Source organism: Lactuca saligna, chromosome 7, assembly GCF_052625555.1.
Source record: "Lactuca saligna cultivar CGN05327 chromosome 7, ASM5262555v1, whole genome shotgun sequence".
Taxonomy (NCBI): Eukaryota; Viridiplantae; Streptophyta; class Magnoliopsida; order Asterales; family Asteraceae; genus Lactuca; species Lactuca saligna.
This window is the reverse complement of record NC_136423.1, coordinates 131,253,569-131,280,708: the sequence shown is the minus strand read 5'-3', so window position 1 is coordinate 131,280,708 and position 27,140 is coordinate 131,253,569. Positions and strand designations below refer to the sequence as shown.

General features: G+C 39.4%; 2 protein-coding genes and 1 long non-coding RNA gene across 3 annotated transcripts; all 3 read right to left on the bottom strand.

Moving 5' to 3' along the window:
- Window positions 1-19,337: 19,337 nt before the first annotated feature.
- On the bottom strand, window positions 19,338-21,355 carry LOC145006150 (uncharacterized). The gene is made up of 9 exons (XM_078965247.1): window positions 21,289-21,355; window positions 21,090-21,195; window positions 20,961-21,012; window positions 20,789-20,812; window positions 20,470-20,594; window positions 20,295-20,370; window positions 19,888-20,188; window positions 19,682-19,807; window positions 19,338-19,569 (listed from the first exon to the last, which is right to left on the bottom strand). Exons 3-7 carry the CDS (start codon window positions 20,990-20,992, stop codon window positions 20,089-20,091), a joined length of 357 nt encoding a protein of 118 aa, XP_078821373.1. The 5' UTR covers window positions 20,993-21,012; window positions 21,090-21,195; window positions 21,289-21,355; the 3' UTR covers window positions 19,338-19,569; window positions 19,682-19,807; window positions 19,888-20,088.
- Window positions 21,356-21,993: 638 nt separating this feature from the next.
- On the bottom strand, window positions 21,994-23,276 carry LOC145006273 (uncharacterized). The gene is made up of 5 exons (XR_013662852.1): window positions 23,143-23,276; window positions 22,925-23,054; window positions 22,753-22,850; window positions 22,219-22,281; window positions 21,994-22,111 (listed from the first exon to the last, which is right to left on the bottom strand). It is a non-coding gene; the product is annotated as an uncharacterized LOC145006273 (long non-coding RNA).
- A 9-nt stretch (window positions 23,277-23,285) lies between these two features.
- LOC145006272 (ATP binding / aminoacyl-tRNA ligase/ nucleotide binding protein) lies at window positions 23,286-24,474 on the bottom strand. The gene is made up of 4 exons (XM_078965365.1): window positions 24,013-24,474; window positions 23,839-23,904; window positions 23,610-23,753; window positions 23,286-23,523 (listed from the first exon to the last, which is right to left on the bottom strand). The coding sequence occupies exons 2-4, from the start codon at window positions 23,899-23,901 to the stop codon at window positions 23,311-23,313; spliced, it is 420 nt and encodes a 139-aa protein (XP_078821491.1). The 5' UTR covers window positions 23,902-23,904; window positions 24,013-24,474; the 3' UTR covers window positions 23,286-23,310.
- Between the last annotated feature and the right edge of the window lie 2,666 nt (window positions 24,475-27,140).

The following is a 27,140-nucleotide window of genomic DNA, read 5'->3' as shown; positions in this document are numbered from 1 at the left end:
AAGTTGATGTTTCGTACGGTAGTCATCACATTTTCCTAGCTCCTCTCGAAATCGTTCTAAAATGCGAAACCAAAAATGTTCTCCCGGTTGTGCGTTTCACTGAATCGAATCTTCAGAAATATCAACCCAAGCTTTGACCAAAACTAGCTCTTCGTGTGGAACCCATAGTGTCGGCTTTTGTCTTCTTGGTTGTGCGACACCCTCGCGCACTTGTTTTTTACCTTTACGTCTTTGTGGTGGCCGTGTTGGTTGAGTTTCGGGAACCATGTCTTCTTCTTCCGCGTCATCCGATTCATCAAAAAGTTGGTGGTGGTGTTGGGTTTGGGTTTAAGTTTCAGTTTGAGTTTGTGATTGAGGTTGATTTGGCGATTGTTGATCCGGAAACACAGCGAAGTTTGAAAACATTTGTGACAGAACATTTGGAACTTGCATCGGGTAATATTGGCCAACATTTTGGTATTGGAATTGTAGTGGTGATTGAATTGGAACACCGAGTTGGGGGCGGTAAACTCCTTGCTGGGATGAATCGACAACAAAAATGTTGCGAAGAGGGATGTTTGTACTCGAACCATGGCTTTTTTCCGTCGATCGGAACTTGGGGTTTGTTTGTCGGGATTCTTTTTTTTTTTTTTTTTTTTGATATAAAGTAGAGAGTATAGAGAATAGTTTGATATGTTTAGAAGTTATGTGTATATATTTATAGTAGTTGTAAAAGGATAAAAAAAATAATAAGAAATAAATACAAAGTAGCCATTACAGCCACATGAAAAAAAATCACGTTTTTACCGTTAACCAACGGTATTTTTTCAAAAAAAAAAAATAATAAATGGGCCAATCACAGCAGGAGAGAGAGAGAGAGGCTCCCCTCTCCGTTTCCCGCACACACCTTACTCGCGCCGACGGTGCGGTGTTCCGCCGGACGGGACGGCTCCCGCCTCCTTTCCTTGCACCCGCTCCGTTTGACCTGATGTATTTTCATTTCTCATGTGATTGATCTTTGTAATTTCTAAAAATTGTCTAAATGATCATTTTTATCATATAATTTTTTTGCCATTTTTGTTTTGTTCTATATTTTCTTTATGGTTTTCAATTTTATTTGGTTTAAATAAAAAAAGAAAGAAAGAAAACCTTTCTCTCTCTCTAAAAAAAACTCACGTTGGCTCGACATAACTCTCTTCACTTGCCAAATTCAACAAAATGCTTCGCTCAAATAAAACATCTTAGACTTTCACCAAGGAAGCTTTGTTCATCTTCAATGGTATCTATTTCGATAATTGTTGCTAAAGATTGTAAAGTTCAATCACATGATGTTGTTATACAAAGACCCAATTGCAATTTAATTTTTATACTAATTTTTGAATTGGATATTCTTATAATTCGTGAAGTACATTAGGTATATATACATATATACATGATATATGATATTTCAGGTTGTTATGAAAATTTTTAGCTTTCAAAAGTAGGGTCCGTTCGTTTGGTGATGCTAAAAGCTATTTTGCGATTCACTCTAGGGGTGGCAATCGTGTCGGCTTCGAGTTTGCATGTCAAAATACATCAACCTATACACGACTCATAAAATTATTCGTGTCGCAGGTTGGCGGGTTGGATACATCAATCCGAACACGACTCGTTTAACCCATTTATATATATAGGTTTATAGGTCAGATTCGCGTTCATGGGTCAAATTTGAGTTGGCGGGTTGGCGGATTGACTCGTAAACCCAAATATTATTTGCGTAACAGTGAACCACCTCTGGGGTGACCCATGAACGCTTGCAAATGCAAGGAAAAATTTCTTTGTGTCTTCACCAAATGGTGAACCACCTCCTAGGGAGCAAGTTTTAAGGCGGCAATACCCTTTAAAAAAATTAAAAAATTAAAAAAAAAATGGGTTGGGTTGACCTGTGAACGCACTAACTAAACCGAACACGATCCGTTTATTTGGCGGGTTGGCAAGTTGGCGGGTCAGAAAGATAAACAGAAAATACTAGTGAATACCAACATTGCAACAACCAACTAAATAAAATAACTGGCAACTCAAACCTCGGCCCCCGAAAATCGTGTTGTCCCATGACGACTGTCGGGTAACTGCCAAGCTAGGGGTATAGGGTCCAGCACCTCACCAAAAACGAGAAAGGGACAACGAGATCGGATGTGGCCCTCTTGGCCGCAATGCAAACAAACTTGCGCACTCATCCTACAATCTCTACCAAAATGACCCTCCTCGCCACACTTGTGACATAAAAAAGATCCACACATCCCTTTAACTAATCCTGAACTCCCGCCAGCAGACTTGAACCGCTTTGTTGCAGGTTGGGACTGAACCGAAGCCTGACGTTGCTCCTTTGTCCGAGTCTCTATCTCAATCTCTCACCTCCTCGTGACATCCTGAAGCTCAGCAAGGGTATTGTATCGTTGGGTAGACACAAACTGTCGAATACCCGTCTTGAGCATGCTCAAGTATCGAGTCATCTAAGCCTGCTTTGAAGCAGTGAACTCAGGACAAAACAAATCCCTCTCAGTAAACATCTTCGTGATCTCCGTCACCAACTCGGTTGTCTGTCTTAGATCCAAGTACTCCTGAGCCAATCGCTCCCTCTCCACAAGAGGAATATACTCCACTCGGGACATGTCCAAAAACTACTCCCAAGTGACTGCGGCTCGCTTAGCTTGCAAAAAGTCATTGGTCACAAACTCTCACCAATATAGATGTAACACCCCCCTCTGGCACGTATCACAATATTTTCCGCTTTGGGCCACTCGGCACGAGGACTTCCCAGGGGTCACCCATCCTGGTACTACTCCCGCCCGAGCACGCTTAACTACAGAGTTCTTATGGGATCTGCTGCCCTCACGACTTTAAAACGCGTTGTGATAGGGAAGGTATCCACACCCCTTATAAGGAATGCTTAGTTCTCCTTCCCAGCCGATGTGGGATCAGATCTAACCCACTTTCACCCCCCATTATAGGGTTCGACGTCTCTGTCGAACACATCGACCCGTGCCCTAGCTCTGATACCATTTGTAACACCCCCTCTGGCACGTATCACAATATTGTCCGCTTTGGGCCACTCGGCACGAGGACTTCCCAGGGGGTCACCCATCCTGGTACTACTCCCATCCGAGCACGCTTAACTGCAGAGTTCTTATGGGATCTGTTGCCCTCACGACTTTAAAACGCGTTGTGATAGGGAAGGTATCCACACCCCTTATAAGGAATGCTTAGTTCTCCTTCCCAGCCGATGTGGGATCAGATCTAAAGAGCTCGGGGTGATCGCATGGCACACACCATAGATTAGACAGCCTAGGAATGTTTACTCTGATAATGAACATGTGATTTGAAAACTTATACTCATATTATGTTTTGGAATGATGACTTTACTTTAAGTAATGATTTATTAAAAGAAATTTTTGGTCTTAAATTTTGGGTCGTTACAAGTTGGTATCAGAGCCTTGGTTTGAGGGATTCGGACATCCCCTCGGGGGTGTCTGAACTCAAACTGAGGAATTGGTAAAGAAGTTTTCAAATGAAAAGACAGTTTGTAAAAAGGGAGTTTTGATAAAGAAAATAGTTTTAGAAAAGCAAAAAGAATTCGGAAAGATAAAAACTTTGAAAAGAGAAAAGAGGTGTGGTGCATGCAATCAACCGAGCTCAAGTAAGTACCCCAAAATACCCATACAAGTTTATGTTTTGATTATCAGTTAATAGAACAGCATGCTAGATTAGGACTAAGGATCTAGGGAGGATGCCTTATGTGCCTGTTATATGTGCTTTTGATCTGCATGATAGTGCTGAATAGTCAGTAGTAGGATAGCCTGATTAGGTTATGCCTGAGTTTATGAGTTATGTTGCATGCTAGTTTAGATTCTTGCTATGTGGATATGATTGCTTGAGTATGTTATGGTTAGATTTTCCCTTGTCTGGATGCTGCTTGCTTTGTGCATTGTGGGATTCTAAGTGATGGGAGTTGGCCATTAGGTGGATACGTCACGTCACATGTGATCAGGGTTGAATAATCTCAGAGTGATGGATTTGGTCCTATTGCGCAGCTCTTGTTTGAGTCCAACCGTTGTAGGAACGAGTCTTTTACTTGAAGGATTATCTGAGCCTCGTCACATGTGAGGGTATCCAGGTGATGGCTAATTGGCATTGCGAGGAGGCCTTCAGCAGCTGAGGACTGGTTTGAGTTGAGTCAAAGGTTTCCCTAGGGTAAGCCTAGGATGAGGTAGTGCTGGGAGCAGTAGAAGTAGAAGAGGGACCTGGTGGAGTCAAAGCAGTTCCTGAGGAAAGTACGGATAGATGTGGAAGGTAGTATGGGCCTGTACTACTGAAAGCAGAGGATCCGTACTCGATTCGGGAAAGGCCGAGACAAGACCGGGAACCTGGTAGTGAGTATGTTTGGTCTCGCAGTAGTGAGGAGTATTTTGATAGTGGTTATGTTATATGTTTCAGTATGGTGACATTGCAAGAGGGACCAGCGGGTGGATCAGGCACCGAAGAGGGATTAGGCTCGGGTTTAGGGGCCGAGCAGCTCGAGGAGCGGATGAGAGAGTTGATATCAGCGGAGGTTACGCGCAGTATTCTAGCTCAGACTCTTGTGATCTTTGGCACGGTCAAGGAGGGTATATTGGAGATTTTGGATGAGAGGCTGGGAGCCTTCCGCACTGAGATGATGGCTTTGTTGGGAGCGTGTACCTTGACATTTCGGGAGTTCAGGGCTTCCGGGGCACCCGATTATCATGGGGCTAGGGACCCCATCGCTAGCAGCAGATGGTTGGCTGATGTTGCCAACGCATTCCGTACGAGCCGGTGTTCTGAGGAGGACAAGGTCAGACTCGCTTCCTGTCTTCTGAAGGACAGAGCGAGGGATTGGTGGGAGGAGATTGGTCATGCTTTAGGTGATGATGCCGCGTTGTACGCGATGACTTGGAGTGATTTCTCAGCAAGGTTTAGAGCGGAGTTTTCGCCGATTATTGAGGTGCAGCAGTTGGCCCGGGAGTTTCAGGATTTGACGCAGACTACTGAGACTGTGGCGGAGATCACCGCCAAGTTCAGAGAGAGAGCCATTCTTGTTCCGCAGTATGTCGCGGATGAGGAGATGAAGAAGGCACGATATCACGAGATGCTGAGGGATGACATCAGGGAGTTCGTGAGCAGGTCCAGTTGTAAGACGCTGGAAGATATGATTTCTCGGGCCAGGGAGAGGGAAATTGATTTGGACCAGATCCGGAAGAGGAAGCCGGATGAGATTCAGGTAGCCGCGAGTTCGGGCAAAAGGCCCAAGGGATCAGAGTCAAGATAAAGGGATTATCAGGACCGCAGTTGATGCGGAAGGTGTGGCAGGACGCACGGGGGCGCGTGCAGGAGTGGTAGTGGTGGTGAGTTTGGCTGTTTCAGGTGCGGTCGGACTGGTCATTTTAGCAGAGATTGTACTGCTACCATCACTCAGGGATTAGACTTGATATGTTTTCACTGCAATGAGTGGGGCCACAAGAAGGCCCAGTGCCCCAGTTTGCTTTCAGCAGGACGGGTGATAGCACCTGCCCCTGCAACTTTGAGGATCACAGACGGCCGTCAGGGCCGTGCGGAGGCGCCTGCAGTTGGAGGCAGGGCTTTTCAGATGGCTACTTTGGAGACGCGAGCAGTGCCAGAAGTTGCAGGTATGCGACTTCCGTTTTCAGTTCTTTTATTATGTGCATGATTATATTGTTATGGTTCTGCATCGTTATCTGTATGAGTATTTTATTTTTGAGCGGGTTGACTACGATCGAGTTATATGCCATTTGCATACCTTGGATATTTGGGTTAGTAGTTAAGGGGTGTGTTGCATCGAAGAAGGTTACTTAGGGTGCAGTATCTGTAGCATGCCTTGGAGGGACTCGGTATGTCTTGCTAGTTCGGAGCCGTATAAGTTTTAGAATGGACAGGTTAGATCCTTAGCTATGGTAAGCTTGGGATTCCTCAGTGGATTGATTATGGTAGCAAGGATTGGGATTTCTCTTCATTAAGCATCGAGGCGTGAGCAGGATCGAAGTGGGGGAGAATTCTCCGAGTGTATAAGGGTAAGAGCACGCAAATCCAGATCGGGTATATGATTTCTGAGAAGGAAAGGAGGTAGTTCAGCGTCTGACGGATTGAGAAGTTCAGGGTTGGGAGTTTGAGAACTTCCCATCAGTGCGGGCGTGTAAAGGGTAATGGTGAGTATGTGATTCAGGTTAAAGGGTCGCATGTAGGACTCGTGTGAGTCGGAATGGAGATCTTGAGGTCAAATAGCAGGAGGTGTTTTCGTGTTAGCAGTCAGTGGTGGGAAGTGATGTAAGACTACGGGGCGGTCGTAGCATTCACTAGCAGTTAGTGGTGGAAGTGTCGTCAGACTACAGGGCAGCCGTAGCATTTTGTAGTAGCTTCGTTGGCGGAGTCGGGGCGAGGCCCTTATCTCCTAGCATTTAGATAGGGATCGGGAATGGGGAATGGATGAGAATGGTATGGAGTTGCTTGTATATCCATTGAGGGATGGGACCCGTGGGCGAGGCCCGTATGAGGATAGCAGTATAAGTGAGACCTGAGAGCAGGGTTGCTCAGTAGTATGGATGGGTGAGACCCGTGGGTGAGGCCCGTGAGTTTTAGCAGCACAGGTGGGACCTGGTAAGGATCTTAGTGTCTAGATAAGGGGATCGGGGATCCCAGGAAATGGTATTGACAGCATGGTAGAATAGATTGAGCAGTATAGGTGGCGGAAGTATCTTCGAATGCCGCTGGGAGTGACTAGTGGTTGTGTTGGGTCAGTAATCGGTGAGAGTCGGTAATCCAGATATTGATAGGTTGGTAGGGACCAGGATGGTCTCAGTTCATTCGGAAGCCAGATAAGGAATAGCAGGATTTCTAGCCAGTAGCAGTGCGAGGATGCAGAGTATGGTGGAATTCAGTTAGTTGATCGTGGGGTGCTCGACACCGAATGATAGTAGCAAGAATGCCAAGTGGATACTAGCAATGATGACCCGTACAGAGTAGCGGAAGTAATAGATTGGGTGAAGACAGGGTCTTCACAGTGGCAGAGGAGATAAATGGTTATGGAGCGTTGCCTCGGGAAGGCAAGGAAAGAAGGGGTGAACCCCCATGTTGCAGTACTCGGAGAATATCAAAAAGATTATCGGTCGAGTAAGTTGTGTTTCCAGAATGTTCAGGGTCAGGATACACCCGAGATTATTATCGGTAAGGATTGACGTTAGTCTGAATGACTGAGCGGGAGACCAGCAAGGTTAGGCAGCTGGTGTTAGAATGGATGGTGGGGCATTGGAGGCAGATCGCCGGCAGTAGAGTATAGTAAACTTCGAGGATGAAGTTTAGTTTAAGTGGGGGAGAGTTGTAACACCCAAAGTTTTAAAGGCCAAGAAGGGAAAGAAAAGCCCTAATTTTAAGGGTCGACTCGGCGAGTCCAAGGAGGGACTCGGCGAGTCCGAGCGGGATCCGGGTCAAGGTGTAAGTGGCCAACTCGGCGAGTCGGCCAAGTGGACTCGGCGAGTCTGGTTTGTGCGAGGAAAACCCTAAATCCGGGACTTTGGGCACTATTTAAGCTCCTTATTCTCTCCATTAGGGTTCCTTAGAGCCCCCTTGTTCAGAAAACGAACCCTAAGCCTCCATTGTTGTGCATTCAAGCTTCCAAGCCATTTTTGGGTGATTTGAAGGAAGAAAAAGGAGAGGAATCAGTGAAGCTTCAAGGATTTGCTTCAGATCTGGAGTTTGTGGAACCTTTCTAAAGTATTGAAGGTATTAAGTCATTTCCTTCTCTTAGATCTAAGTTTGGTTGTGAGTTTTGGGGCTTTTAAGCCATGATTAGCCACCCTTATGGGTTAGAAGCCGGATCTGGAGTTGCTACTTCAGATCCAAGTGTGTTATGGTCTGGAGAAGCATAAAGTATCAGCCATTAAGTCGATTTTGAAGCCCATTGGCCTTAAACCCTAGTTTTTGGCATGTTTTGCTTAGATCTCCTTCTCTACACGTAAAGATTGCAACTTTACGTAAGGAATAGGCTTGGGAAGGGTAGATCTACAGTTTGGAGTCCATGCATGACTCTAAAATCCTCTACGTGTAAGGAGAACTGAAGGGACTCGGCGAGTCCTTTGAGTGGACTCGGCGAGTAGCATGAAGTTGTGGAGAAACTCGACGAGTGGGATGAACAACTCGTCGAGTCGTATGAAGATTACCTTGTACTCGGCGAGTCAGGTCGCGAAACCCCAAACCCTTCGAGTTGAGACTCGAATCAGTGAGTCGGGTGGAGACTCAGTGAATTGGACAGGTCTGGACTCAGAAATCGGTAGACTCGGCGAGTCATGGACTGACTCGGCGAGTCGAGTCATGAATGGAAGGAATCTGAACATTATGAACTCGGCGAGTCAGTAGGGTGACTCGGCGAGTAGGGTTGACCTGGAAGGTTGACCTTGACCAGGATTTTGACTTGGACCAGGGTGGACTTGGTTGTCTTTCGGGGGTCAGTTAGACTCAGTGTTGCATTGATATTGGTAGTTCGGGGAGCAAGAGGAGCAGGAGTTCCATGAGTTGTCGGGTAGCAGCTAGTGAGATCATCAGCAAGTTCAGCCAGTGCATGTGAGTTTCCCTTTGTGTGAATGGGTCTAAGGCCACAATGCCGACCCATGTAGTTATGAGTAGAAGACCCGGGGGTTAGCCCTAGGCACAATATGCTAGTATTATTTCGAGGACAAGGTCCAGTAATAGCGGACGGGTGCCCAAGGAATTGTTTATATGATAGTTTATACTTGTTGTCTGTATGATACATGTATGTGCCTGGTAGGGAGGTGAGTGTGGGAGAGGTCCCGTATCTCACCAATAGCAGAGTGTGGATGGGGTTCCATATCTCATTAGTAGCAGAATAGGGGCGAGGCCCAAACTAGAACAGGAGTGAGAGTGGGCTAGGCCCATACCTCACTTCCATTAGGAGCGTGGACGGGGTTCCATGACTCATCAGTAGCAGAACATGGGCGAGGCCCAGGATAGGCGAGGCCTTAGGACAGAACCAATTGCATGTGTTAGTTATGTGTTGTGAAATGTTTATGTGTTATTATTTGTTGACGAGTGAGTCCCTGTGACAGGCGAGGCCTAAGTAAAACAGATATGTATCCAAGCGGGGCTCGAAGCCAGGCGGGGCCTGGAGCGGCAGGGTCGTTGTAGCGGGCGAGGCCCGAGGTAGGGGGCGAGGCCCAAGATAGGGGGCGTGGCCCAGTATGTGCAGTACGTGGTTATGCATGGTATGTGGTAGGGTGGGGAACTCACTAAGCTTCGTGCTCACGGTTTTCAGTTTTGGTTTCAGGTACTTCCGGTAGCGAAGGGAAGAGCTCGGGGTGATCGCATGGCACACACCATAGATTAGACAGCCTGGGAATGTTTACTCTGATAATGAACATGTGATTTGAAAACTTATACTCATATTATGTTTTGGAATGATGACTTTACTTTAAGTAATGATTTATTAAAATAAATTTTTGGTCTAAAATTTTGGGTCGTTACAATAGAACAAAAAAAAAATGGCAAAAAAAATTCACTCCATTACAAGGACCAATCATATTAGAAGATTCAGCAAAAACTTCACCTTCTGGCCCTCGAGACATGAGCAAATGAAGAAAAATCCCTCCATTAGTCTATCTGATCTAAATCAAAACCATTATTTATTATTAAAGTAAAGCTATTATTAAAGTAAAGCTTAAATTAAACAATAAACAACTAGAAACTTTTCCAATTCGTGTGAATCCAGACTCCAAATATGGATATGTGAAAGTTTTCAAATTATTTCAAATTATTTTTAAATTAAATTCAAATTATTTTCAAAAGTAAACATGGAAGGATGAGATGTGTACTATTAGTCGGAGCAAGAAAGTTTACCCCAAGATACCCATACTATTATATTGCTTATGATAGAACTACATGCTACTTGTAGGCTAGGTATCTTTAGGAACTGCATGATAGAATTGTCTGATGAATGATGCATGTTAGCCTAGGAGAATCTCTTATATGTTGAATGAAATTGGCATCATTACTGTAGTTGCTTAGTGTATGCATCATAGCTGTACATAACTAATATTTTATAGCATGAGAATGTTTGATTTAGCCTTATTTCCTGTTCTTTTCTGAGAAAGGGCTTAGGATAGAATCAATTATTCGACTGTGTACGGGGTCCAATGTTATGTATGATTAGCATGCATGAGTGGCTACAGGGTTAGTGGAAGTTTCATGAGTGAGTACATTTCATAGCAGGACAACATGAGGAAAGATTAGTCACTCTTGAGAGAGTAAATACATGATGAATCTGTATCCTAGATGTTCAGGCCGTGTGGTCGGGAATTTCATATGAGGGTCTGCCTGATTTTATTATGCCTTAGTGCAAGTCGACTCCATTGTGTGAATGTTTCTTACTTTGTGCTTTATAGGACTCATATTGATGTGACTTAACTATCAAATTAATACGTTACATTACATGCTACGAAGGTTAAATAATCTTAGAGTGAAGGATTTGGTCATATTGCGCTGCTCCTGTCTGAATCTAACTGTTGTAGGGTTGAGTCTTTTCGTCGAAAGATTATTTAAATTTTGTTGTATGTAATTGTATTCATGAAATGGTTAGCTGACATTAATAGGGGTTCTTCAGAAGTTGTTGGAATGGGAGGAGGGAATCCAAAGAGAGCCTAGGGCGTGCTTGAGTGCAGTTGCTATGCTGTTCAACGGGTGTTGGAAGTACTATTATGAGTAGGTGACTTCGTGGTAGTATTTTTGTGTCTATCGATCCTTTGGTTATGATTGTTCACACTGAGGATGGGCATGGTGATTGCTTAGGCCTTAGCGGCCATATTAGTTTGGTTTTGAATAATGCAAACCTAGATGGTTTAACTTATTTTAAGGTCTCGAGGGCCTTGCTCGGGGTAGTCTCAGTTGAGTCACGAGACTAAAAAAGGAAGCAATTGTGATGATCGGCTCGAGGATTGCAGCCAGAGGTTGAGTGATTGGCAGATGGATTGGGAGGTCACTATCCACGTCGGGTATTATATTCTCCCAAGCTTTTCCATTTTCATAGGAGATAGAGACCAAACATGTGATTTTAGGAGTTGTGATGTAAACCCAACATGAGGATAGATGATTGCGGTCTCTGACGGCAAAACGACAATATGGGAATGTACAAGAGGATTTTGTTGTATGAACGCCTTGAGATGAGACCAGGTTGAGTGCTATCATCGGTTAGTGGATCAGGGGTAAGCTAGAGTGTTTTCATCTGTTAGTAGATTGGGGGTAAGCTCGAGTGTTGTCATCGGTCAATGGATTGGGGGTAAGACCGAGTGTTGTTGTTGATTAGTGGATCAGGGGTAATCCTGAGTGTTGTCACTAGATAGCTAAGTAGGGCTTTTGGAGCCAAGTAGGAGCGTGGCCCATTTTGGTATGTGAACAGTTGGTTATCTTCATGATGGTGTACTTATGTGCGGGCTTAGCATGATGTCGATTGGTCGAGGTGGTTTAGAACCAATCAAATATGTAGGTATAACATCCCGACTCCTAGGTATTATATTTTTATAAATTTTATTATTTTGATTGAGTAACTCGACGAGTTAGAGGCCCCAACTCGCCGAGTAGAGACGGATTTGGCCACGTGGGTTTTACGACCAACTCGACGAGTTGGCGCTGTGAAAGGAAACCCTAATTCTCCGGGGTTGGGTCCTATTTAAAGGACCTTAAGCCCTCATTTCAGCCTCACCAGCCACCTTACGCCCCTGTGTGAAACCCTAATCGTCTATATTGATCTAAGAGAGAAATAGAGCTAATATTTGGGCATTTTAGTGCACTATTAGAAGAGAAGAGAGGAATATCAAAGCAAGGAACGAGAAGGGACTATTAGATCCGGTGCTCATCCACCCTTAGCTTCTATTGGAAGGTAAAAGTCATCACCTTGCTCATCATATTGATTAGATCTCGTTGCTAGGAAGCTTTTAGGGATTTTTCCATATTCCCTTGAGACTTTGAGTGATTTGAGCTTGCTAAGAGATTTAGACTTCAGATCTTGACCTTGTAAGGTCCCTTAAGCCCAATGGTCTAAGCTTTATCAAGCTAAAGGAGAGTTTTATTGCTTAGGACCCTAAATGGAACTTGTTTTGGCATTTTAATCCCTAAGTGCCATGCATGGACATAAATCTTGCAGCTTTACGTGGTATCTCAGCCTTGGGAGGCTAGATATAGAGTTTGGGGTTGTAACTCTACCTTAAAACGTCTGAATGAGAACATAAAATGAAGGGACTCACCGAGTCGATGAGCTGACTCGGTGAGTCAACTAGGATTTTTCGTTGACGAGTCTGGACATGATTAACTCGGTGAATTGATGGGACAACTCGACAAGTTAAGTTGGATTTTCGTGACATTTCTGAAGGAACGAGGGGACTCGATGAGTCACATAGATGCACTCGATGAGTCAGGTCAACATGGACTGTTGAATCGAGTGTTGACTTTAGGGATTGGTCAAGATAGGGATTATAGGGACCATGGAGGGGTAAAATGGTCTTTTACCCATCCCAAGAGTTAAATAGAGAAAATAAATCGGTTTATTTAGAGTTGTTATTGAAGTGCTAAATAGGGATAATTATCATATGTGTTAAGCAGAGGCTTGATCGGTGATTCGTGTACGAGGTTTATTTACTTGCTTATGAGGTGAGTCTTCTCACTATACTTACCTAGAGTGGTAAATTTTGTGTGACTAGAGGGTCTTGTATGCTTTATTGTGTATTGTGATATCCTGCATTATGTCTTTGTGATTTCTGTTGTGTATTATTCTAAGCTTTACTGAGTTAGGATCGGAGGGTCCACCCGATTTGTGGGAACGGAGGGTTCCACTGAGACACATTGACCGGAGGGTCTTATTTGAGATATAAACATGAGAGGCTAATAGGATGTGTGTGGTATTTTGGGGAACTCACTAAGCTTCATGTTTACTGTGTTATGTGTTATGTGTTTCAGGTACTTCTTAGGATCACGGGAAGGCGTCGACTTGATTGTACATATGGGATGGAGTAATGTTTTGAGGATCCTGAATTTTTATTTTTTCAAAACAAATTTTCTTTTTTAAATCATACATTTATTCATAAGATAATATCAAAACATAATGTATCCAATGTTATCATAACAAAACATATCCCGGAATCTCAAAACAAAAACACCATGAGTGTGTACGGATCATGCCAGCACCTTCCCGCAATCCTCATGGGTACCTGAAACACATAACACATAACACAGTATGCACAAATGCTTAGTGAGTTCCCTAAAATACCACATACAACATATATTAGACACTTGAGGCTATAACTCTATATGACCCTCTGGTTAATGTGTCTCCGTGGGACCCTCCAGTCCCATAACTTTGTGGACCTTCTGGTCCTAACTCCATGGACCTTTCGGTGCTAACTCTGTGAACTCTGAATCATACATCGCACAAATCACATAGAAATCACATATACAAAAGCATACAAGATATTCTGTCACATAACTCTAATTACCACTCTAGATAAAGTATAGTGAGAAGACTCACCTCGGGTAACTCGATAAATCTCGAACTCGGTAATACTGGTCTAGGCTCTGCCTAATCACATGGAATAATTACTCTAATCAATACAACTCTTAAAGACTAGACTAATCCCTCTCTAAGTTCTCTCAAAAAGGTAAAAGACCATTTTACCCCTCTTATGGCTCAAAGACCCAATCATTGACTAAACCCTAAAAGTCAACAAAAGTCAACCCTTCGGGTTACACTGCGCGTACCAAATCTGTACGCTGGGTGTACCCGGCGACATCACAGAAACGGGGAATGCGACCGCTTGCGCTGCGCATACTGGGATTACACCCACCGTAAATCCCAGTTTCATACTCCTTTGATTTTGGGTCTTAAACGGTTAAGACGTATACTTATACTTTAGATTTGACTTGCCTAAGGCCATTTAATCCATAAAGTCGAAACCTTTAAGCCTTTGCATGGCTGTAAAGGTCACTAATCTCTCTAACACCTTTCCTCTTTCCTCATAAAGCCTATATCTCATGCATGGCTTAATATTCACGTCCAAGATTGGATTTTTATGGATCTGGAACACGTATAACAATGAAAGGGACACATCTAGCTCCATGGAGTCCCTTTGATCATAAAGTCTTCACCTTTGGGACTTAAACCCTAAAAATGGCCCATAAAACACAAATCCAAAATGAAGAGGAAAGTTCTGAGCTTTTTACCTCCAAGTGATGTCCTCCCCTTTGAAAATCCTAGATCCAAAGCTTGCACTCCAAGACTAGCTTCCAAAAAGGTCCTATCTTCCTCTTTACGACACAAAAAGGAACTTCAAGCTCAAACACACAGACACACACAGGCTTAGGACGATGGTTGTCTCTCTCTTAGGGTTTCACTCTCTCAAATGTTGGTTGAGGATAAGGTCTTAGCTTTCTTTATATAGGGCTCAAATCACAATTAGGGTTTTCATCTGGGCTCGCTACGCCCAACGTAACCCTGGGTACGCTCAGTGTACCTAGGCGAGTCTGCATCCAAACTAAGCGCATGAGTACGCGCGATGTACTCTTCAGTACACCAGCGTACTCAACGACTATAATTTTCCTTTAGGGATTCATCTTGACAAGTTGAAAAGGAATAAGGGTTAAATGATTATACCTGAATTTTGGGATGTTACAATTCTCCCCCACTAGAACCAGTCTTCGCCCTCGAAGTTTTATGCCGCAAACAACCCTGGAAGCTGCTTCCGCATCTCCGACTCCGGCTCTCAATTCAGCTCGGACCCTCTCCAATGTTGCCACTGGACCTGAACCAGGGACACCTTCTTGTTCCTTAGAACCTTGATCTTTCGATCCACAATCGAGATTGGCCTCTCAGCATAATTCAGGCTCGCATCCACCTGAATATCCTCTAGGGGAACCACTGTCATCTGATCGGCGATATACTTCCTTAACTGAGACACGTGGAAGGTATTATGTATCTGGCTCTACTCTGCGGGTAGCTCTAATCGATATGCTACCCGGACCACCCTCGCGGTTACCCTGAATGGTCCAATGTACCGGGGCCCCAACTTGCCCTTCTCCAGAATCGAATCACTCCTTACCAAGGAGATACCTTCAGGATTACGAAGTCTCCCACTTGAAACTCAAGCTCGCATCGTCTCCTATCCGCATAACTCTTCTGGCGACTCTGAGCTGCCAACAACCTCTGTCTGACCTGTTGTATCTGCTTTGTCGTCTGAAGCACTATCTCAGTGTTGCCCATCACTCGCTGCCCTACCTCTCCATATCAGATGGGAGTCTGACACTTCCTCCCATACAACAACTCGAAGGGAGGCGTACCAATGCTCGAATGGTGGCTGTTGTTATTAAAAACTCAGCCAACAGCAAGCACGTGTCCCAACATCCTCCGAAGTCCAACACACATGCTCGGAGCATGTCCTCGAGCGTCTGAATCGTCCGCTCAATCTGTCCATCCGTCTGTGGGTGATAAGCAATACTGAAATGCAGACTCGTGCCGCAACACCACCTCTCTACAACTCTGCCAGCCTCTCAGCAGAAGAGCTCTCACTGATAGCAAGAAAGTGAGCCCTCTTCGTCAGCCAGTCGACGATCACCCAAATTGCATCGACACCCCTCGCAGTCCTCGACAATTTGGTGATAAAATCCATAGAAATTTGTTCCCAATTCCATTGGGGAACCTCAAGTGGTTGCAACTTGCCATGCGAACGCTAGTGCTCGACCGTAACCCTGCGACAGGTCAAGCACCTCTCAACAAACCACGCTACATCCCTCTTCATACAGGGCCACCAGTACTCTCTCTTCAAGTCCATATACATCTTAGTGGCCCCGGGATGGATCGAGAACCTCGATCTATGCGCCTCATCCATAAAAATGATATGTGCCCCACCTCCAAGCAGCACCCAAATCCGACCCTGAAAGGTCAAAATCCCTTGGCTATCGGTAACAAACTTAGGTATCTACCCGATCACCCGCTCTCTCTTGCGGTTCTCCGGTAACACAGCCTCTGCCTAGGCCTCCCGAATGGTGTCCAACACCGGCATCATGCTTGTAAACCACATACAAATGTCTCGAATCAGGCACTCTTTGCCCTACGGCTCAGAGTATCAGCTACAACATTAGCTTTGCCCAGGTGATATAGGATCTCACAATCGTAATCCTTTACCACATCCAACCATCTCCTCTGGCGCATATTCCGGTTGGGCTGATCCATCGAATACTTCAAACTCTTGTGGTCCGTGTATATACTACACCGAACCCCATACAAATAGCGACGCCAAATCTTGAGGGAGAACACCACTGCCCCAACTCCATATCATGGGTGGGATACCTCATCTCATGAAGCTTCAGCTGCCTCGATGCATATGTTATCACGTGCCCTCTCTGCATCAGCACCGCACCCAACCCTGATATCGATGCATCACAATATACCACAAAATCTTCCATACCCTCCAGAGGGGCTAACACCGGGCTTCACATAATCTCTGGCGAAGTGTCTCGAATGAGGCCTGCTGCTCAGGACCCCAACTAAAATTCACGCCCATCCGGGTCAACCTGGTGAAAGGAACAACAATTTTGGAGAAATCCCTGAAAAACCTTCGGTAATAGTCGACCAACCCTAGAAAATTCCTGATCTCTGTGGGGGACCTCAACACCTCCCATCTCATCACAGCCTTAATCTTGGCTGGGTTTACCAATATCCCATTCTGGTTGACGAGATGCCCTAAGAACTGGACCTCTCGTAACCAGAAATCACACTTGGAGAATTTGGCATATAGTCTCTTCAATCTCAGAACTCCGAGGATCTCCCTCAGATGCTCCTCATGCTGCTCTCTAGATCTCAAATAAACCATGATATCATCAATAAACATGATCACCGAGCGATCAAACATCGGCTTGCACACCCTCTTCATGAGATCCATGAAGGCTGCCGATGCGTTGGTGAGCCCAAAAGGCATCACCACGAACTCGTAAATGCCCATAACGAGTCCTGAATGCCGTCTTCTGGATATCCTCATCATGCACTCTCATCTGATGATATCCAGACCTCAAATCAATCTTGGAGAACCAAGATGCTCCCTGCAACTAATCGAACAGATCATCGATCCTCGGTAAGGGGTAACAGTTCTTGACCGTTAACTTGTTCAACTCCCGGTAATCAATGCACATACAGTGTGAGCAATCCTTTTTCTTGACAATAAGGACCGACGCTCCCCACTGCTAGCTACTCGGCCGAATAAACCCCTTCCCCAGCAGCTCCTGAAGCTGCGAGGACAACTCCTGCATCTCTGGCCGCGCAAGGCGATAGGGTGCCTTGGCTATCGGTGCCGCACCCGACATTAGGTCAATCTGAAACTCCACTTGCCTCTCAGGAGACATACCCGGAAATTTCTCAGGCAAAACATCTGCGAACTCACACACTATTGGCACCTCTGACACAGAACTCGGTCTATCACCACCAACCCGCGTATCCATGACATACGCCAAGAAACCCATACAACCCTGCTGTAAACTCTGCGTCGCTCGAGCAGCAGAGCAGAAAGCTGATCCAGTCCTAGTACCTTCTCTGTACACTATGAGCACTCCCCCACTAGGGTCTCGTATAGTCACCAATTGACGCTCGCAATCTATAACATCCTGAACTGGCTCAACCAATCCATGCGCACGATAACACAAACATCTCCCATCGCAATCGGTACTAGATCTATTGGGAACTCAACACCGAAGATCTCAAGTACACATCCTCAAATCACATTAGTCGCATATACTGCTCGCTCGTCAGCTATAGAAACTCGTAGAGGTCGACTCAATGCCTCTCGTAGGATACTGATGTGCTTACTAAATGCTAATGATACGAAAGATAGACTCGCACCCGAGTCAAATAACACCAGAGCATGTATAGAATTCATAAGAAAATTACCTACGCATACCATAATATAAGCACAATATCTCAACTCGAAATAAATAGATGAAAGAATACATACCAGCCATGACGTCGGGCGTTGAGTGTACCTCCTCCGCTGTCAACTGGAAGGCTCTCCCACGAGCCTTCGGTGTCTCGGCCTTCATTAGCCGAATCTCAGTAGCTCGTAAGGCAGCAAGGGCAGATCCCTATGGTTCTCCCTGTGCCGACCCCCGCAGTCGTGGACACTCGGCCTTCCGATGGCCGGTCTGGTTGCAGTGGAAGCACACTGCAAATTCCTTGGGGCAATCCTTAGCCATATGCCCCTCCTTGCCAAACTTATAGCAAGACCTTGATTTTTAACTATTTACAAAATCTTCATTGGTTTTTTAAGTAGAACTGAAATTTATATTTAAGTTGACACTGTAATATTATATTTAAATTAACAGTTTAAGATTTTTTTTCTAAATTGTTCAAAAGTTGTAGCTTTAAACTGATAATGGTTTACATACAACAAAATTTTAAATCTAATAAATTAAATATAATATGTAAAAATTTAAAGACATAACTTTATAAGTAGAAGTAAATATATTATTTTAAAATTGAAATTTAGTTTATTTATGATTATACTTTAGGTTTGATATTTATTTAACCTTATTAACCAACTTATATTATTAGAAAGACACTACAAATTATCATTTTTAACTATTTACAAAATATTTGTTGGGTTGTTTATGGCGAACTAAAATTTATATTTAAGTTGACCCTGTAATGTTATATTTAAATTAATAATTTAACTATTTTATACAAATTGTTCCAAAATTTTATCTTTAAAATGATAACCGTTTACATCCAAGAATATATTAAAACTAATAAATTAAGTATAATATGTTAAAAGTTAAAAACATAACTTTATAAGTAGAAGTAAATATATTATTTTAATATTAACATTTAGTTTATACACTACTAGAAAAACAGCCTTTTATAACACTCATTGCGTGTCGTAAAAGGCTCAGACGACGCGCAAATGCGCGTCAAGGAAGGCCATGTCATAAAGAGAGATGACGCGCATTTATGACGCTCATTTACGACGCACAATTATGACGCGTGTTTACGATACGCAATGCGTATCAAGGAAGGCCATGTCATAAAGGAAGACGTCACGCATTTGCGTGTCGTAACCTTACGATGCACGTGTTAATGACACACAATGCGTATCAAGAAATCCCCTGTCAAGAAAGGCCATGTCATAAATGAAGATGACACACATTTTTGCGTATCATAATTTTAAATGTTTAAAAAAAATATATTATTTATAGATTTACTGATTTTCAAATTAAATTTGTATTTAATGTCTCATAATAGAAAATAAAATATCATATACAAAAAATACAATCCATTGTATAAAATTTAATGTCGTACAAATAATCGTTCCATGGAAAGATAAAACAAATCAATAGTTGCAACAAAAATTTACAAATAATTATATATAAGACATAAAAAAATATACCCTCAAATGGGAGATATTCAAAGTCTAATCTCCATGTCAGCTCTTCAACTCACTTTTCCAGTTTGTCCTTAGGTTCTCTAAGGGCTCCAACATCTCTTGCAGCCTGTGAAAACATATATTATAATTTTTTAATTACTATTTATTCTTATAATTCAAAGAATTTAGATAAAATTGTATTATATAATACTTAGATTTTTTACAAAAAATTCACTCACCAGCTTCAACATTCTTAATTTTTTCCCAAGTGACATCTTTTTCCTGTCTGTTAATTTCCCTATGCTTGTGTTGAGTAAAAAGTTCAAAAGATATCCATCCCCAAGTGCACACAACAAGTAAGGTATCTGTAATTAAACATTAAACACTTTTTACAAATTTACCCTTATAGACGAAGATAAAGATGAAGATGAGATGAGAATCATACCCCTTCAAAGGCACAAAGAAGAACAAAACGTGATATTATTTTGCTACCTAGATGTTCTTCAGTGATGTGATGAGAATCATATCCCTTCAAAGGCACAACATGTAAGGTATCTGTAATTAAATATCAGTCCACATCCCAACTGCAGCAAGATTACTATAATTTGGATTTTCACCAATGGGGTTTATGTCAAGACATGAGATATCATATTTCAGTTTTGCATGCTTTTTTTTTTTCTACTAAAACACCATCACCAACAAAATAATGCATATTCCCTGAATCCATGCAACATATGTTCCAACCACTGCAACATTACAACATACAGATGATTATTTAGATGTGTATTTATTTAAAATAAAAAATTAAATGCAAAAAAATATCATTTAAAGAAGAAGGTGAAAAGTGAAAACATGAGATCTATGAGTGGTTTAGGGTACATCCAGTTATCACCAGTAAGCTTTATTTTACCCCAGATGTACATCTGCCCTGCACCAGGATTACCAAAATAAAAAGTGATTCAAAATTAAAATACGAAAAGAATTCATAAAATAAATAAAAATTTTCAATAAAAAATTTAAAGCATACCAACAGTACAAGCAGAGCTTACAGAACCAGCTGAAATAACGGTAGTGGGTGGTAAAGTATTATGCTTTGTGAAAACATCAACACGACGAGGGGTAAACTCATCTTTTTGCTCTCTATGTCCAAGCCTGTTATGTTATCAAGATTTTAGATATTAATTATTAACAAATGGAAATGGAAATGGAATTGGAATTGGAATTGGTTGGCTTTAAATGGAATGGAATCCGTGAAAAGAAGGAAAGCATAGGCTAAAAGGGTATTTGAGTAATTTTTAAAGGTAAAAAAACGTTTGAGAATTAAATGAAAGAAATAAATTATTCACCTTCCATATCCTCCATTGCCCCACCTACAATATATTTAAGATACAAAATTAATATAGTTTAATAGAGCTTTCCTTCATGTTGTACTACATAATAATAAACATAATCCATTAAAGATTAAAGATTAAAGATTATAATTAAACTACAACATTATAAACATGTAACAAAAAATACCTCATTATCAGTTTCATGTCCAAGTTGACCATACTGTGGATGTCCCACAGTTCTAAAAACCAACAAAAAAAAACTTTATTTAAACATGTTAACAAGTGTGAATCGAAGAGGGTAAAATTGACAATTTACAGTATCGAAGCGCCTTCAATGGAAGATAACCAAATAGTAAAATCATCCCCACATGAAACATCTTTTACATGCGTTATAAGACAACGTACTGGAGATAATTCAAACTCTACATAATCAAAAACACATGTTAGCATGAAAGAATCTTCTCGAAGCCAAAATATAAGCATGGAGATAATTCAAATTCTACAGAGGAAATCACCATTTTTGGTTGACCCTGTTCCAAGTTGCCCATGTTTGTTACAACCAAAAGAGAATGAAAGGCGATCCAGAATATATATATATATATATATATATATATATATATATATATATATATATATATATATATATATATATATATATATATATATATATATATATATATATATATATATATATTACAAACAAAAGATTATTCAAAATGATTTTCTATTCAGATTTTTTTTATTCTTTTAAACAAAAGTTAATAGTAATGCAAGCATATTACTATGAGTTCTAGAAGCGAACCTGTAATATTTGTGAAGAAGTCAAGCTTTTGGCAATTTGCATATCTTTCGGCTTTAATGGAATGAAGGATTTTTGTGGTATTAGCTCAAAATCATCTTTCCTTAATCTCAACAACCACTTGATTGTTGCAAGCTGAGTAAATTTTATATTTTTGATCCTTTAAGTTTAACACTTTTTTTGTTTGCTTCTCAAGAAAATCAGTTTTCAAAACCGGTGCATATTTTAATGTTTAATAACCATTTTGGTCGCTAAATTGTTAAAATTAACCATTCAATGATCAAATAAGGACCAAATCCACCAATCAATCCTCTTTAAGGACCAAAACTGAAAAAAATTGAACTCATGAACAAAAAAAATGTAATTTACTTGAAATATCATTGAGGAAGAATTTTATCCAAATAACCCGTTGAATAATAATAATAATAATAATAATAATAATAATAATAATAATAATAATACCATATTTGTATGCTTCTAGACCCATTCCAATACTTCCATAATTGAAGGTGCAAAGAATAGCCAATCCAGCAGGGTTCCTAAGATAAAAATAAATAAATAAATAACATCAACAGATTTTAGGTTTCATCATATAAGTGATTATGATTCTAATTTCTAAAATCCAAGTAGAAGTCTTTCTTCTTACCAATCAACCAACCCAAAAATTGGCATTTCAGGGAAAGCTTTACTCATGCAATGAAGAAGAAACCTGTTTGAACACTCTTGAATTTAACCTTTAAGACACAAGATATAATTCCAAAAATATTGATTGACACAACTAATTGATATTATGCACAACTTGAATTCCATAACAATTTAGACAATACATCATGTCTTTTTAAACAATTATTCAATGTGCTAGCCTACTATCACTGAATATCTAAGAAATTCCAGCCTAATCTTTGGTTCAAAAACAGAATATATTGAACAAAATTCATTTCATTTGATCACGAAATGAAAAGGGTCAGCAACATAAATACTTGGGAACACAATTATTCAATTAAGTCTTTTTCACAATCAGCTTTATTTCTGTTTAGCCTAAAATAGAATACATGTTCTCATTGTTTTCAAGCAATTGATCTTTCAACTTTTCCACTACTACAAACCTTGAACAAAAAGATAATGAGGATGAGAAGGGCATTCATGTCTTTTGCACAAAAGATGAATATAAAAAGTGTACCAGCTGGGAACTGCTCTGTAGATGAGAAGAGTATCGGATCTCCAACAAAATGGATATGAATGAGTAAAGCTTCCAGATTTGACCAGTCTGCTCTTATCCTGCATACATCCATAACAAAAGGTAAGGAATAATCATTTTACATAAATGCCCCTGTTAATAATTATATACTAACATTTAACTATTCTTGTCTTTACTGCTTGAATGATATCTTTATCTGCCTCTTTGACATATCGACCAATGAAATCAATAACTCTTTCTGTAAAACATCCATCATCATTAACTACCATAACAAGATTTTCTCCCTGCATAAAGAAGAACATGTATGATTTGGTTATAGGAAAAAAGATATAAATAAAGATACAATGCATATGTTATCAACATATTTCAGACCTTATGAATGATTTGGTTTTCCAAACAAACACGATAATCATCTTCACCAAATGCTGGAGGACAGTGCACGATTCCAGTTCCACTCTATGAAGTTACACAATCATCTGCAACAACTCTGAATGCCACATCTGAGAATTCTTTGAAATAATTAAATAATGACACATACACTTACTTTTTACCCACAAGTGAAGATCCTTGAAATTTATCCAACACCTCATAAGCAACCATAAAGTTTTTAGCCTTTCCACAATTAGAACTAGATCCCTTGGTTTTGTCATACACAACTCCATTAGGTTTTCCTTTTTTTGCCTTTTCTACTGGAAGCTCTGATAATCGAGATTCAGCAACTACATAGATTTTTCCAATGGATATGCTCTTCACCTGATTTCGTATATAGACTTAACATCAACTATCTACTTAACTTCAAAAATCAAAATTGAAGTATAGATCAACTCGACACTACTAACCTTGACATATACAAAATTTGAGTTGACACAAAGTGCAAGATTCCTAGGGAGTATCCATGGTGTGGTTTTCCATGCAACAAATGCAGCACCATCTTCATCATCAACAACTAGAAATGTCACCATTATTTTAGGATCAGGTACTTCCTGCTCTCAACAAATCAAAGGTGATACAAAAGGGTTTAGAATAGTTTGAATGGAAATTAGCAAACATGAGAACTTCAATTCAAACCTTGTAATTTGAATTAGCCTCGAAATTGTACAATGGAGTCTTGCAACCTGTACTGTAGGGCATCACCTTTTGCACAATTGATAATACAGGAAGACAATTAAACATTTTATAGAGTAGATAGTGTATTGAATTGACAATGAACAGATCACGAAAATGATGAATTGAAGAACTAACCTTAAACCCTCTGTAAACAAGGTATGTGTATGCAGAAAGATCGACATATGAGTAATGGAGTAGTAGTGGTGGCCATCATCTCCATTGTCGATCGCAGACATTAAGGGAGGGGGATAATGAACCCTAGAAAGCCATTACACTGAGCAGTCGCACATTTAAAGAATGAAAGGTAGTGAAGTGGTGCATCGGTAGCTATTGTCTTAATGATCCGATGGGGGACTGTGGTGGTCCGATAGGAGCGGTGGCAAGAGCGGATGAACCTGGTTCAGAAAACCAGAAGGGTGATTAGGGTTTTCCATAGAGTGTGTGTGTGTGTGTGAGAGAGAGAGAGAGAGAGAGAGAGAGAAAGAAAGAGAGAAAGAGAATGCAGAAGTAGAGGAAGATGGTTGCCTCAAAAGGATTAGTAAGGTTTTTTGTTTGAGGATTTTAGAAGGAGAAGAAGGAGAAGAATCAGGCGAAGAAGGATTATTAGGGTTTTTTTAGAGGATTTTAGAAGGAGAAGAAGGAGAGTAATCAGGCGGGCTGTTTAATTTTTTGGCATTTCATTTCCCACCATAGATTATTAAAACAACCGAGAACGCGCTTTTCTAAAAAATATAAAGCGACACATTTACACGACACACCTTTTATGATAGGTGCCCTCCGTGTTTTTTTGTTGGACACTAATTTTAGGGCGCGCAAAATGCGTGTGCTCTATCCTTCAAATTTTGGAAAACTGACATTAATTTTTAGGGCACACACAAATGCGCGTCCTTTATCAGCGTGTGTCATTATATGCACGTTGTAAAAGGATGTTTTTCTCGTAGTGATATATGATTACACTTTAGGTTTGATATTTATTTAACCTTATTTACCTACTTATAATTATTATTAGAAAGAAACTCAAAAGTTATGAGAGTTTCAAATGAATATGGTGAAAGAAAAATATATGGGGGTTTCAAATACGTGAGGTTCAAGGAAAAATGCTAGCTTGATAAGATATATAGATATATAGATAATGATGATAATGATAATGATATAATATATTGATTATTTTGAATTATAAGATAATATATACATCTATTAAAACTGGATAATCTCAATTATTTGAATGACCTCTACCTGCAGGTTATTCATGAATGATATATATATATATATATATATATATATATATATATATATATATATATATATATATATATATGGTTTAATGTTATTTATAGTTGTTGACTTTTGTTATTGTTAATCAATTTTTAAAAATATATTAGCTTAATATTTAATTACTATCATTATAATTATTTATATAAAACATCAAACATTGTTTATTATTTTTAAAGGTAACAATATAATCATTTATATAGTGTTATTGTTAACTATCGTTATTATAAGCTATTTATTTGAAATTTTTTAATAATTATAAAAATATCTTTAGAAAATATTTTAATTAAATTGATATTACAATTTAGTTTTTTCATTTAGCATTACAATTTATCATTTTTAGCTATTCACAAAATATTCTTTGGGTTTTTTTTTTATTTATTTTTTATTTTTTTTTTTTTATTTTTAAGTGGAACTAAAGTTTATATTTAAGTTGACTATGTAATATTATATCTAAATTAACAATTTAAGTGTTTTATTCAAGCTGTACAAAAGCTATAGCTTTAAACTACTAATGGTTTAAATACAACAACATATTAAATCTATTAAATTAAGTATAATATGTTAAAAATTAAAGATATAAGTTTATTAGTAGAAGTAAAGATATTAATTTAATATTGAAATTTAGTTTATTTATGATTACACTTTATTGATATTTATTTAACTTTATTAACCAACTTATAATCATTAATAGAAAGACACTACCAATTATTGCATTTAACTATTTATAAAATATTCTTTGGTTGTTTAAGTTGAACTAAAATTTATATTTAAGTTGACCCTCTAATATCATATGTAAATTAACAATTTAAGTATTTTATCTAAATTGTTCAAAAATTATAGTTTTAAAAATGATAATGATTTACACACAACAACATTTTAAAACTAATAAATTAATTATAATATGTTAAAAGTTAAAGACGTAAATTTATAAGTAAATATAAATATATTATTTTAATATTGAAATTTAGTTTATATATGATTACACTTTAGGTTAAATATGTATTTAACCGTATTAACCAACTTATAATTGTTATTAGAGAGCAAATAAAAAATAATGGGATTTCAAATGAATGTGGTGAAAGGAAAAATATTTTCTGTTTGCACAGAATAAATTTATTTAGTTAACCTTTTAGTAATCATATGTCATTGAAAATTTTATGTCATTTATATTACCTAAAAAATAATTATTATTACATTCAGATATTTAGTTAATATAACATTATAATTAATTTGAACAATAGATAATATAACACTTAGTAAATAGAATCATTTAATGGTATACATGTGTATAAAATTAGTTATATTTCTCATCTATTTTAATTAACTAATGTTATGATTTATTAACTTTAAAAAATTGACAACGTTTTAATTTCATCATGATGATTATTTAAATTATCAATCATTGTTTATGATGTTACATAATTGAATTTATAACTTTAGGTTATTTTAACTATTATTATTATAAATTAATTTTAAAACAACTTAATTGAATTTCATTTATTATAAAAATAATTTTTAAAGATCCTTTAGTTAATTTTACTTTAAGATTATGTTCTTTTACGTTTATTGTATTTAATATTTTCTTTTAATTTTTCGAAAAAATATACATTTAGTTGTTTTTAATTTTATTTGATATTTTACTTTAGATTTTAAATTTTACACTATATTTTTAAGTTGTTTGATATATTACTTTAGGATATACATTTAACACTATATTCAAGTTATCAATAATTTAAGAAATATTTTATTTATCATAATATTTATAATTAATAACATATTTAAGTTAGAAAGTATATTATATGAAAATATGAAAAATTGAAAGTTTGGCATTAACGTTGCGAAAGAAAAAATAATTCATATTTATAGTATAATATGATAATTATTAAGTCACACTTTTGGTCACAAGAGTCCACATCCTTATTTGGACCGGGCTTTAGATAGACAAGTTTTCTCGTAGTATTTAGGACCGGGCCTTGGCCCTTCGTGCA

What these genes read in the sequence shown, in the direction of transcription:
- LOC145006150 (XM_078965247.1), bottom strand. Translation starts at nt 20,992, where the DNA reads ATGGTCAACTTGGACATGAAACTGATAATGAG. An exon ending in GACATGAAACTGATAATGAG is followed by an intron (nt 20,813 to 20,960) that starts GTATTTTTTGTT and finishes AATATATTGTAG; the next exon opens with GTGGGGCAATGGAGGATATG. An exon ending in AAACCACTCATAGATCTCAT is followed by an intron (nt 20,189 to 20,294) that starts GTTTTCACTTTT and finishes GTAATGTTGCAG; the next exon opens with TGGTTGGAACATATGTTGCA.
- LOC145006272 (XM_078965365.1), bottom strand. Translation starts at nt 23,901, where the DNA reads ATGCCCTACAGTACAGGTTGCAAGACTCCATTGTACAATTTCGAGGCT. An exon ending in AGGCTAATTCAAATTACAAG is followed by an intron (nt 23,754 to 23,838) that starts GTTTGAATTGAA and finishes TGTTGAGAGCAG; the next exon opens with GAAGTACCTGATCCTAAAAT. An exon ending in CAAATTTTGTATATGTCAAG is followed by an intron (nt 23,524 to 23,609) that starts GTTAGTAGTGTC and finishes ATACGAAATCAG; the next exon opens with GTGAAGAGCATATCCATTGG.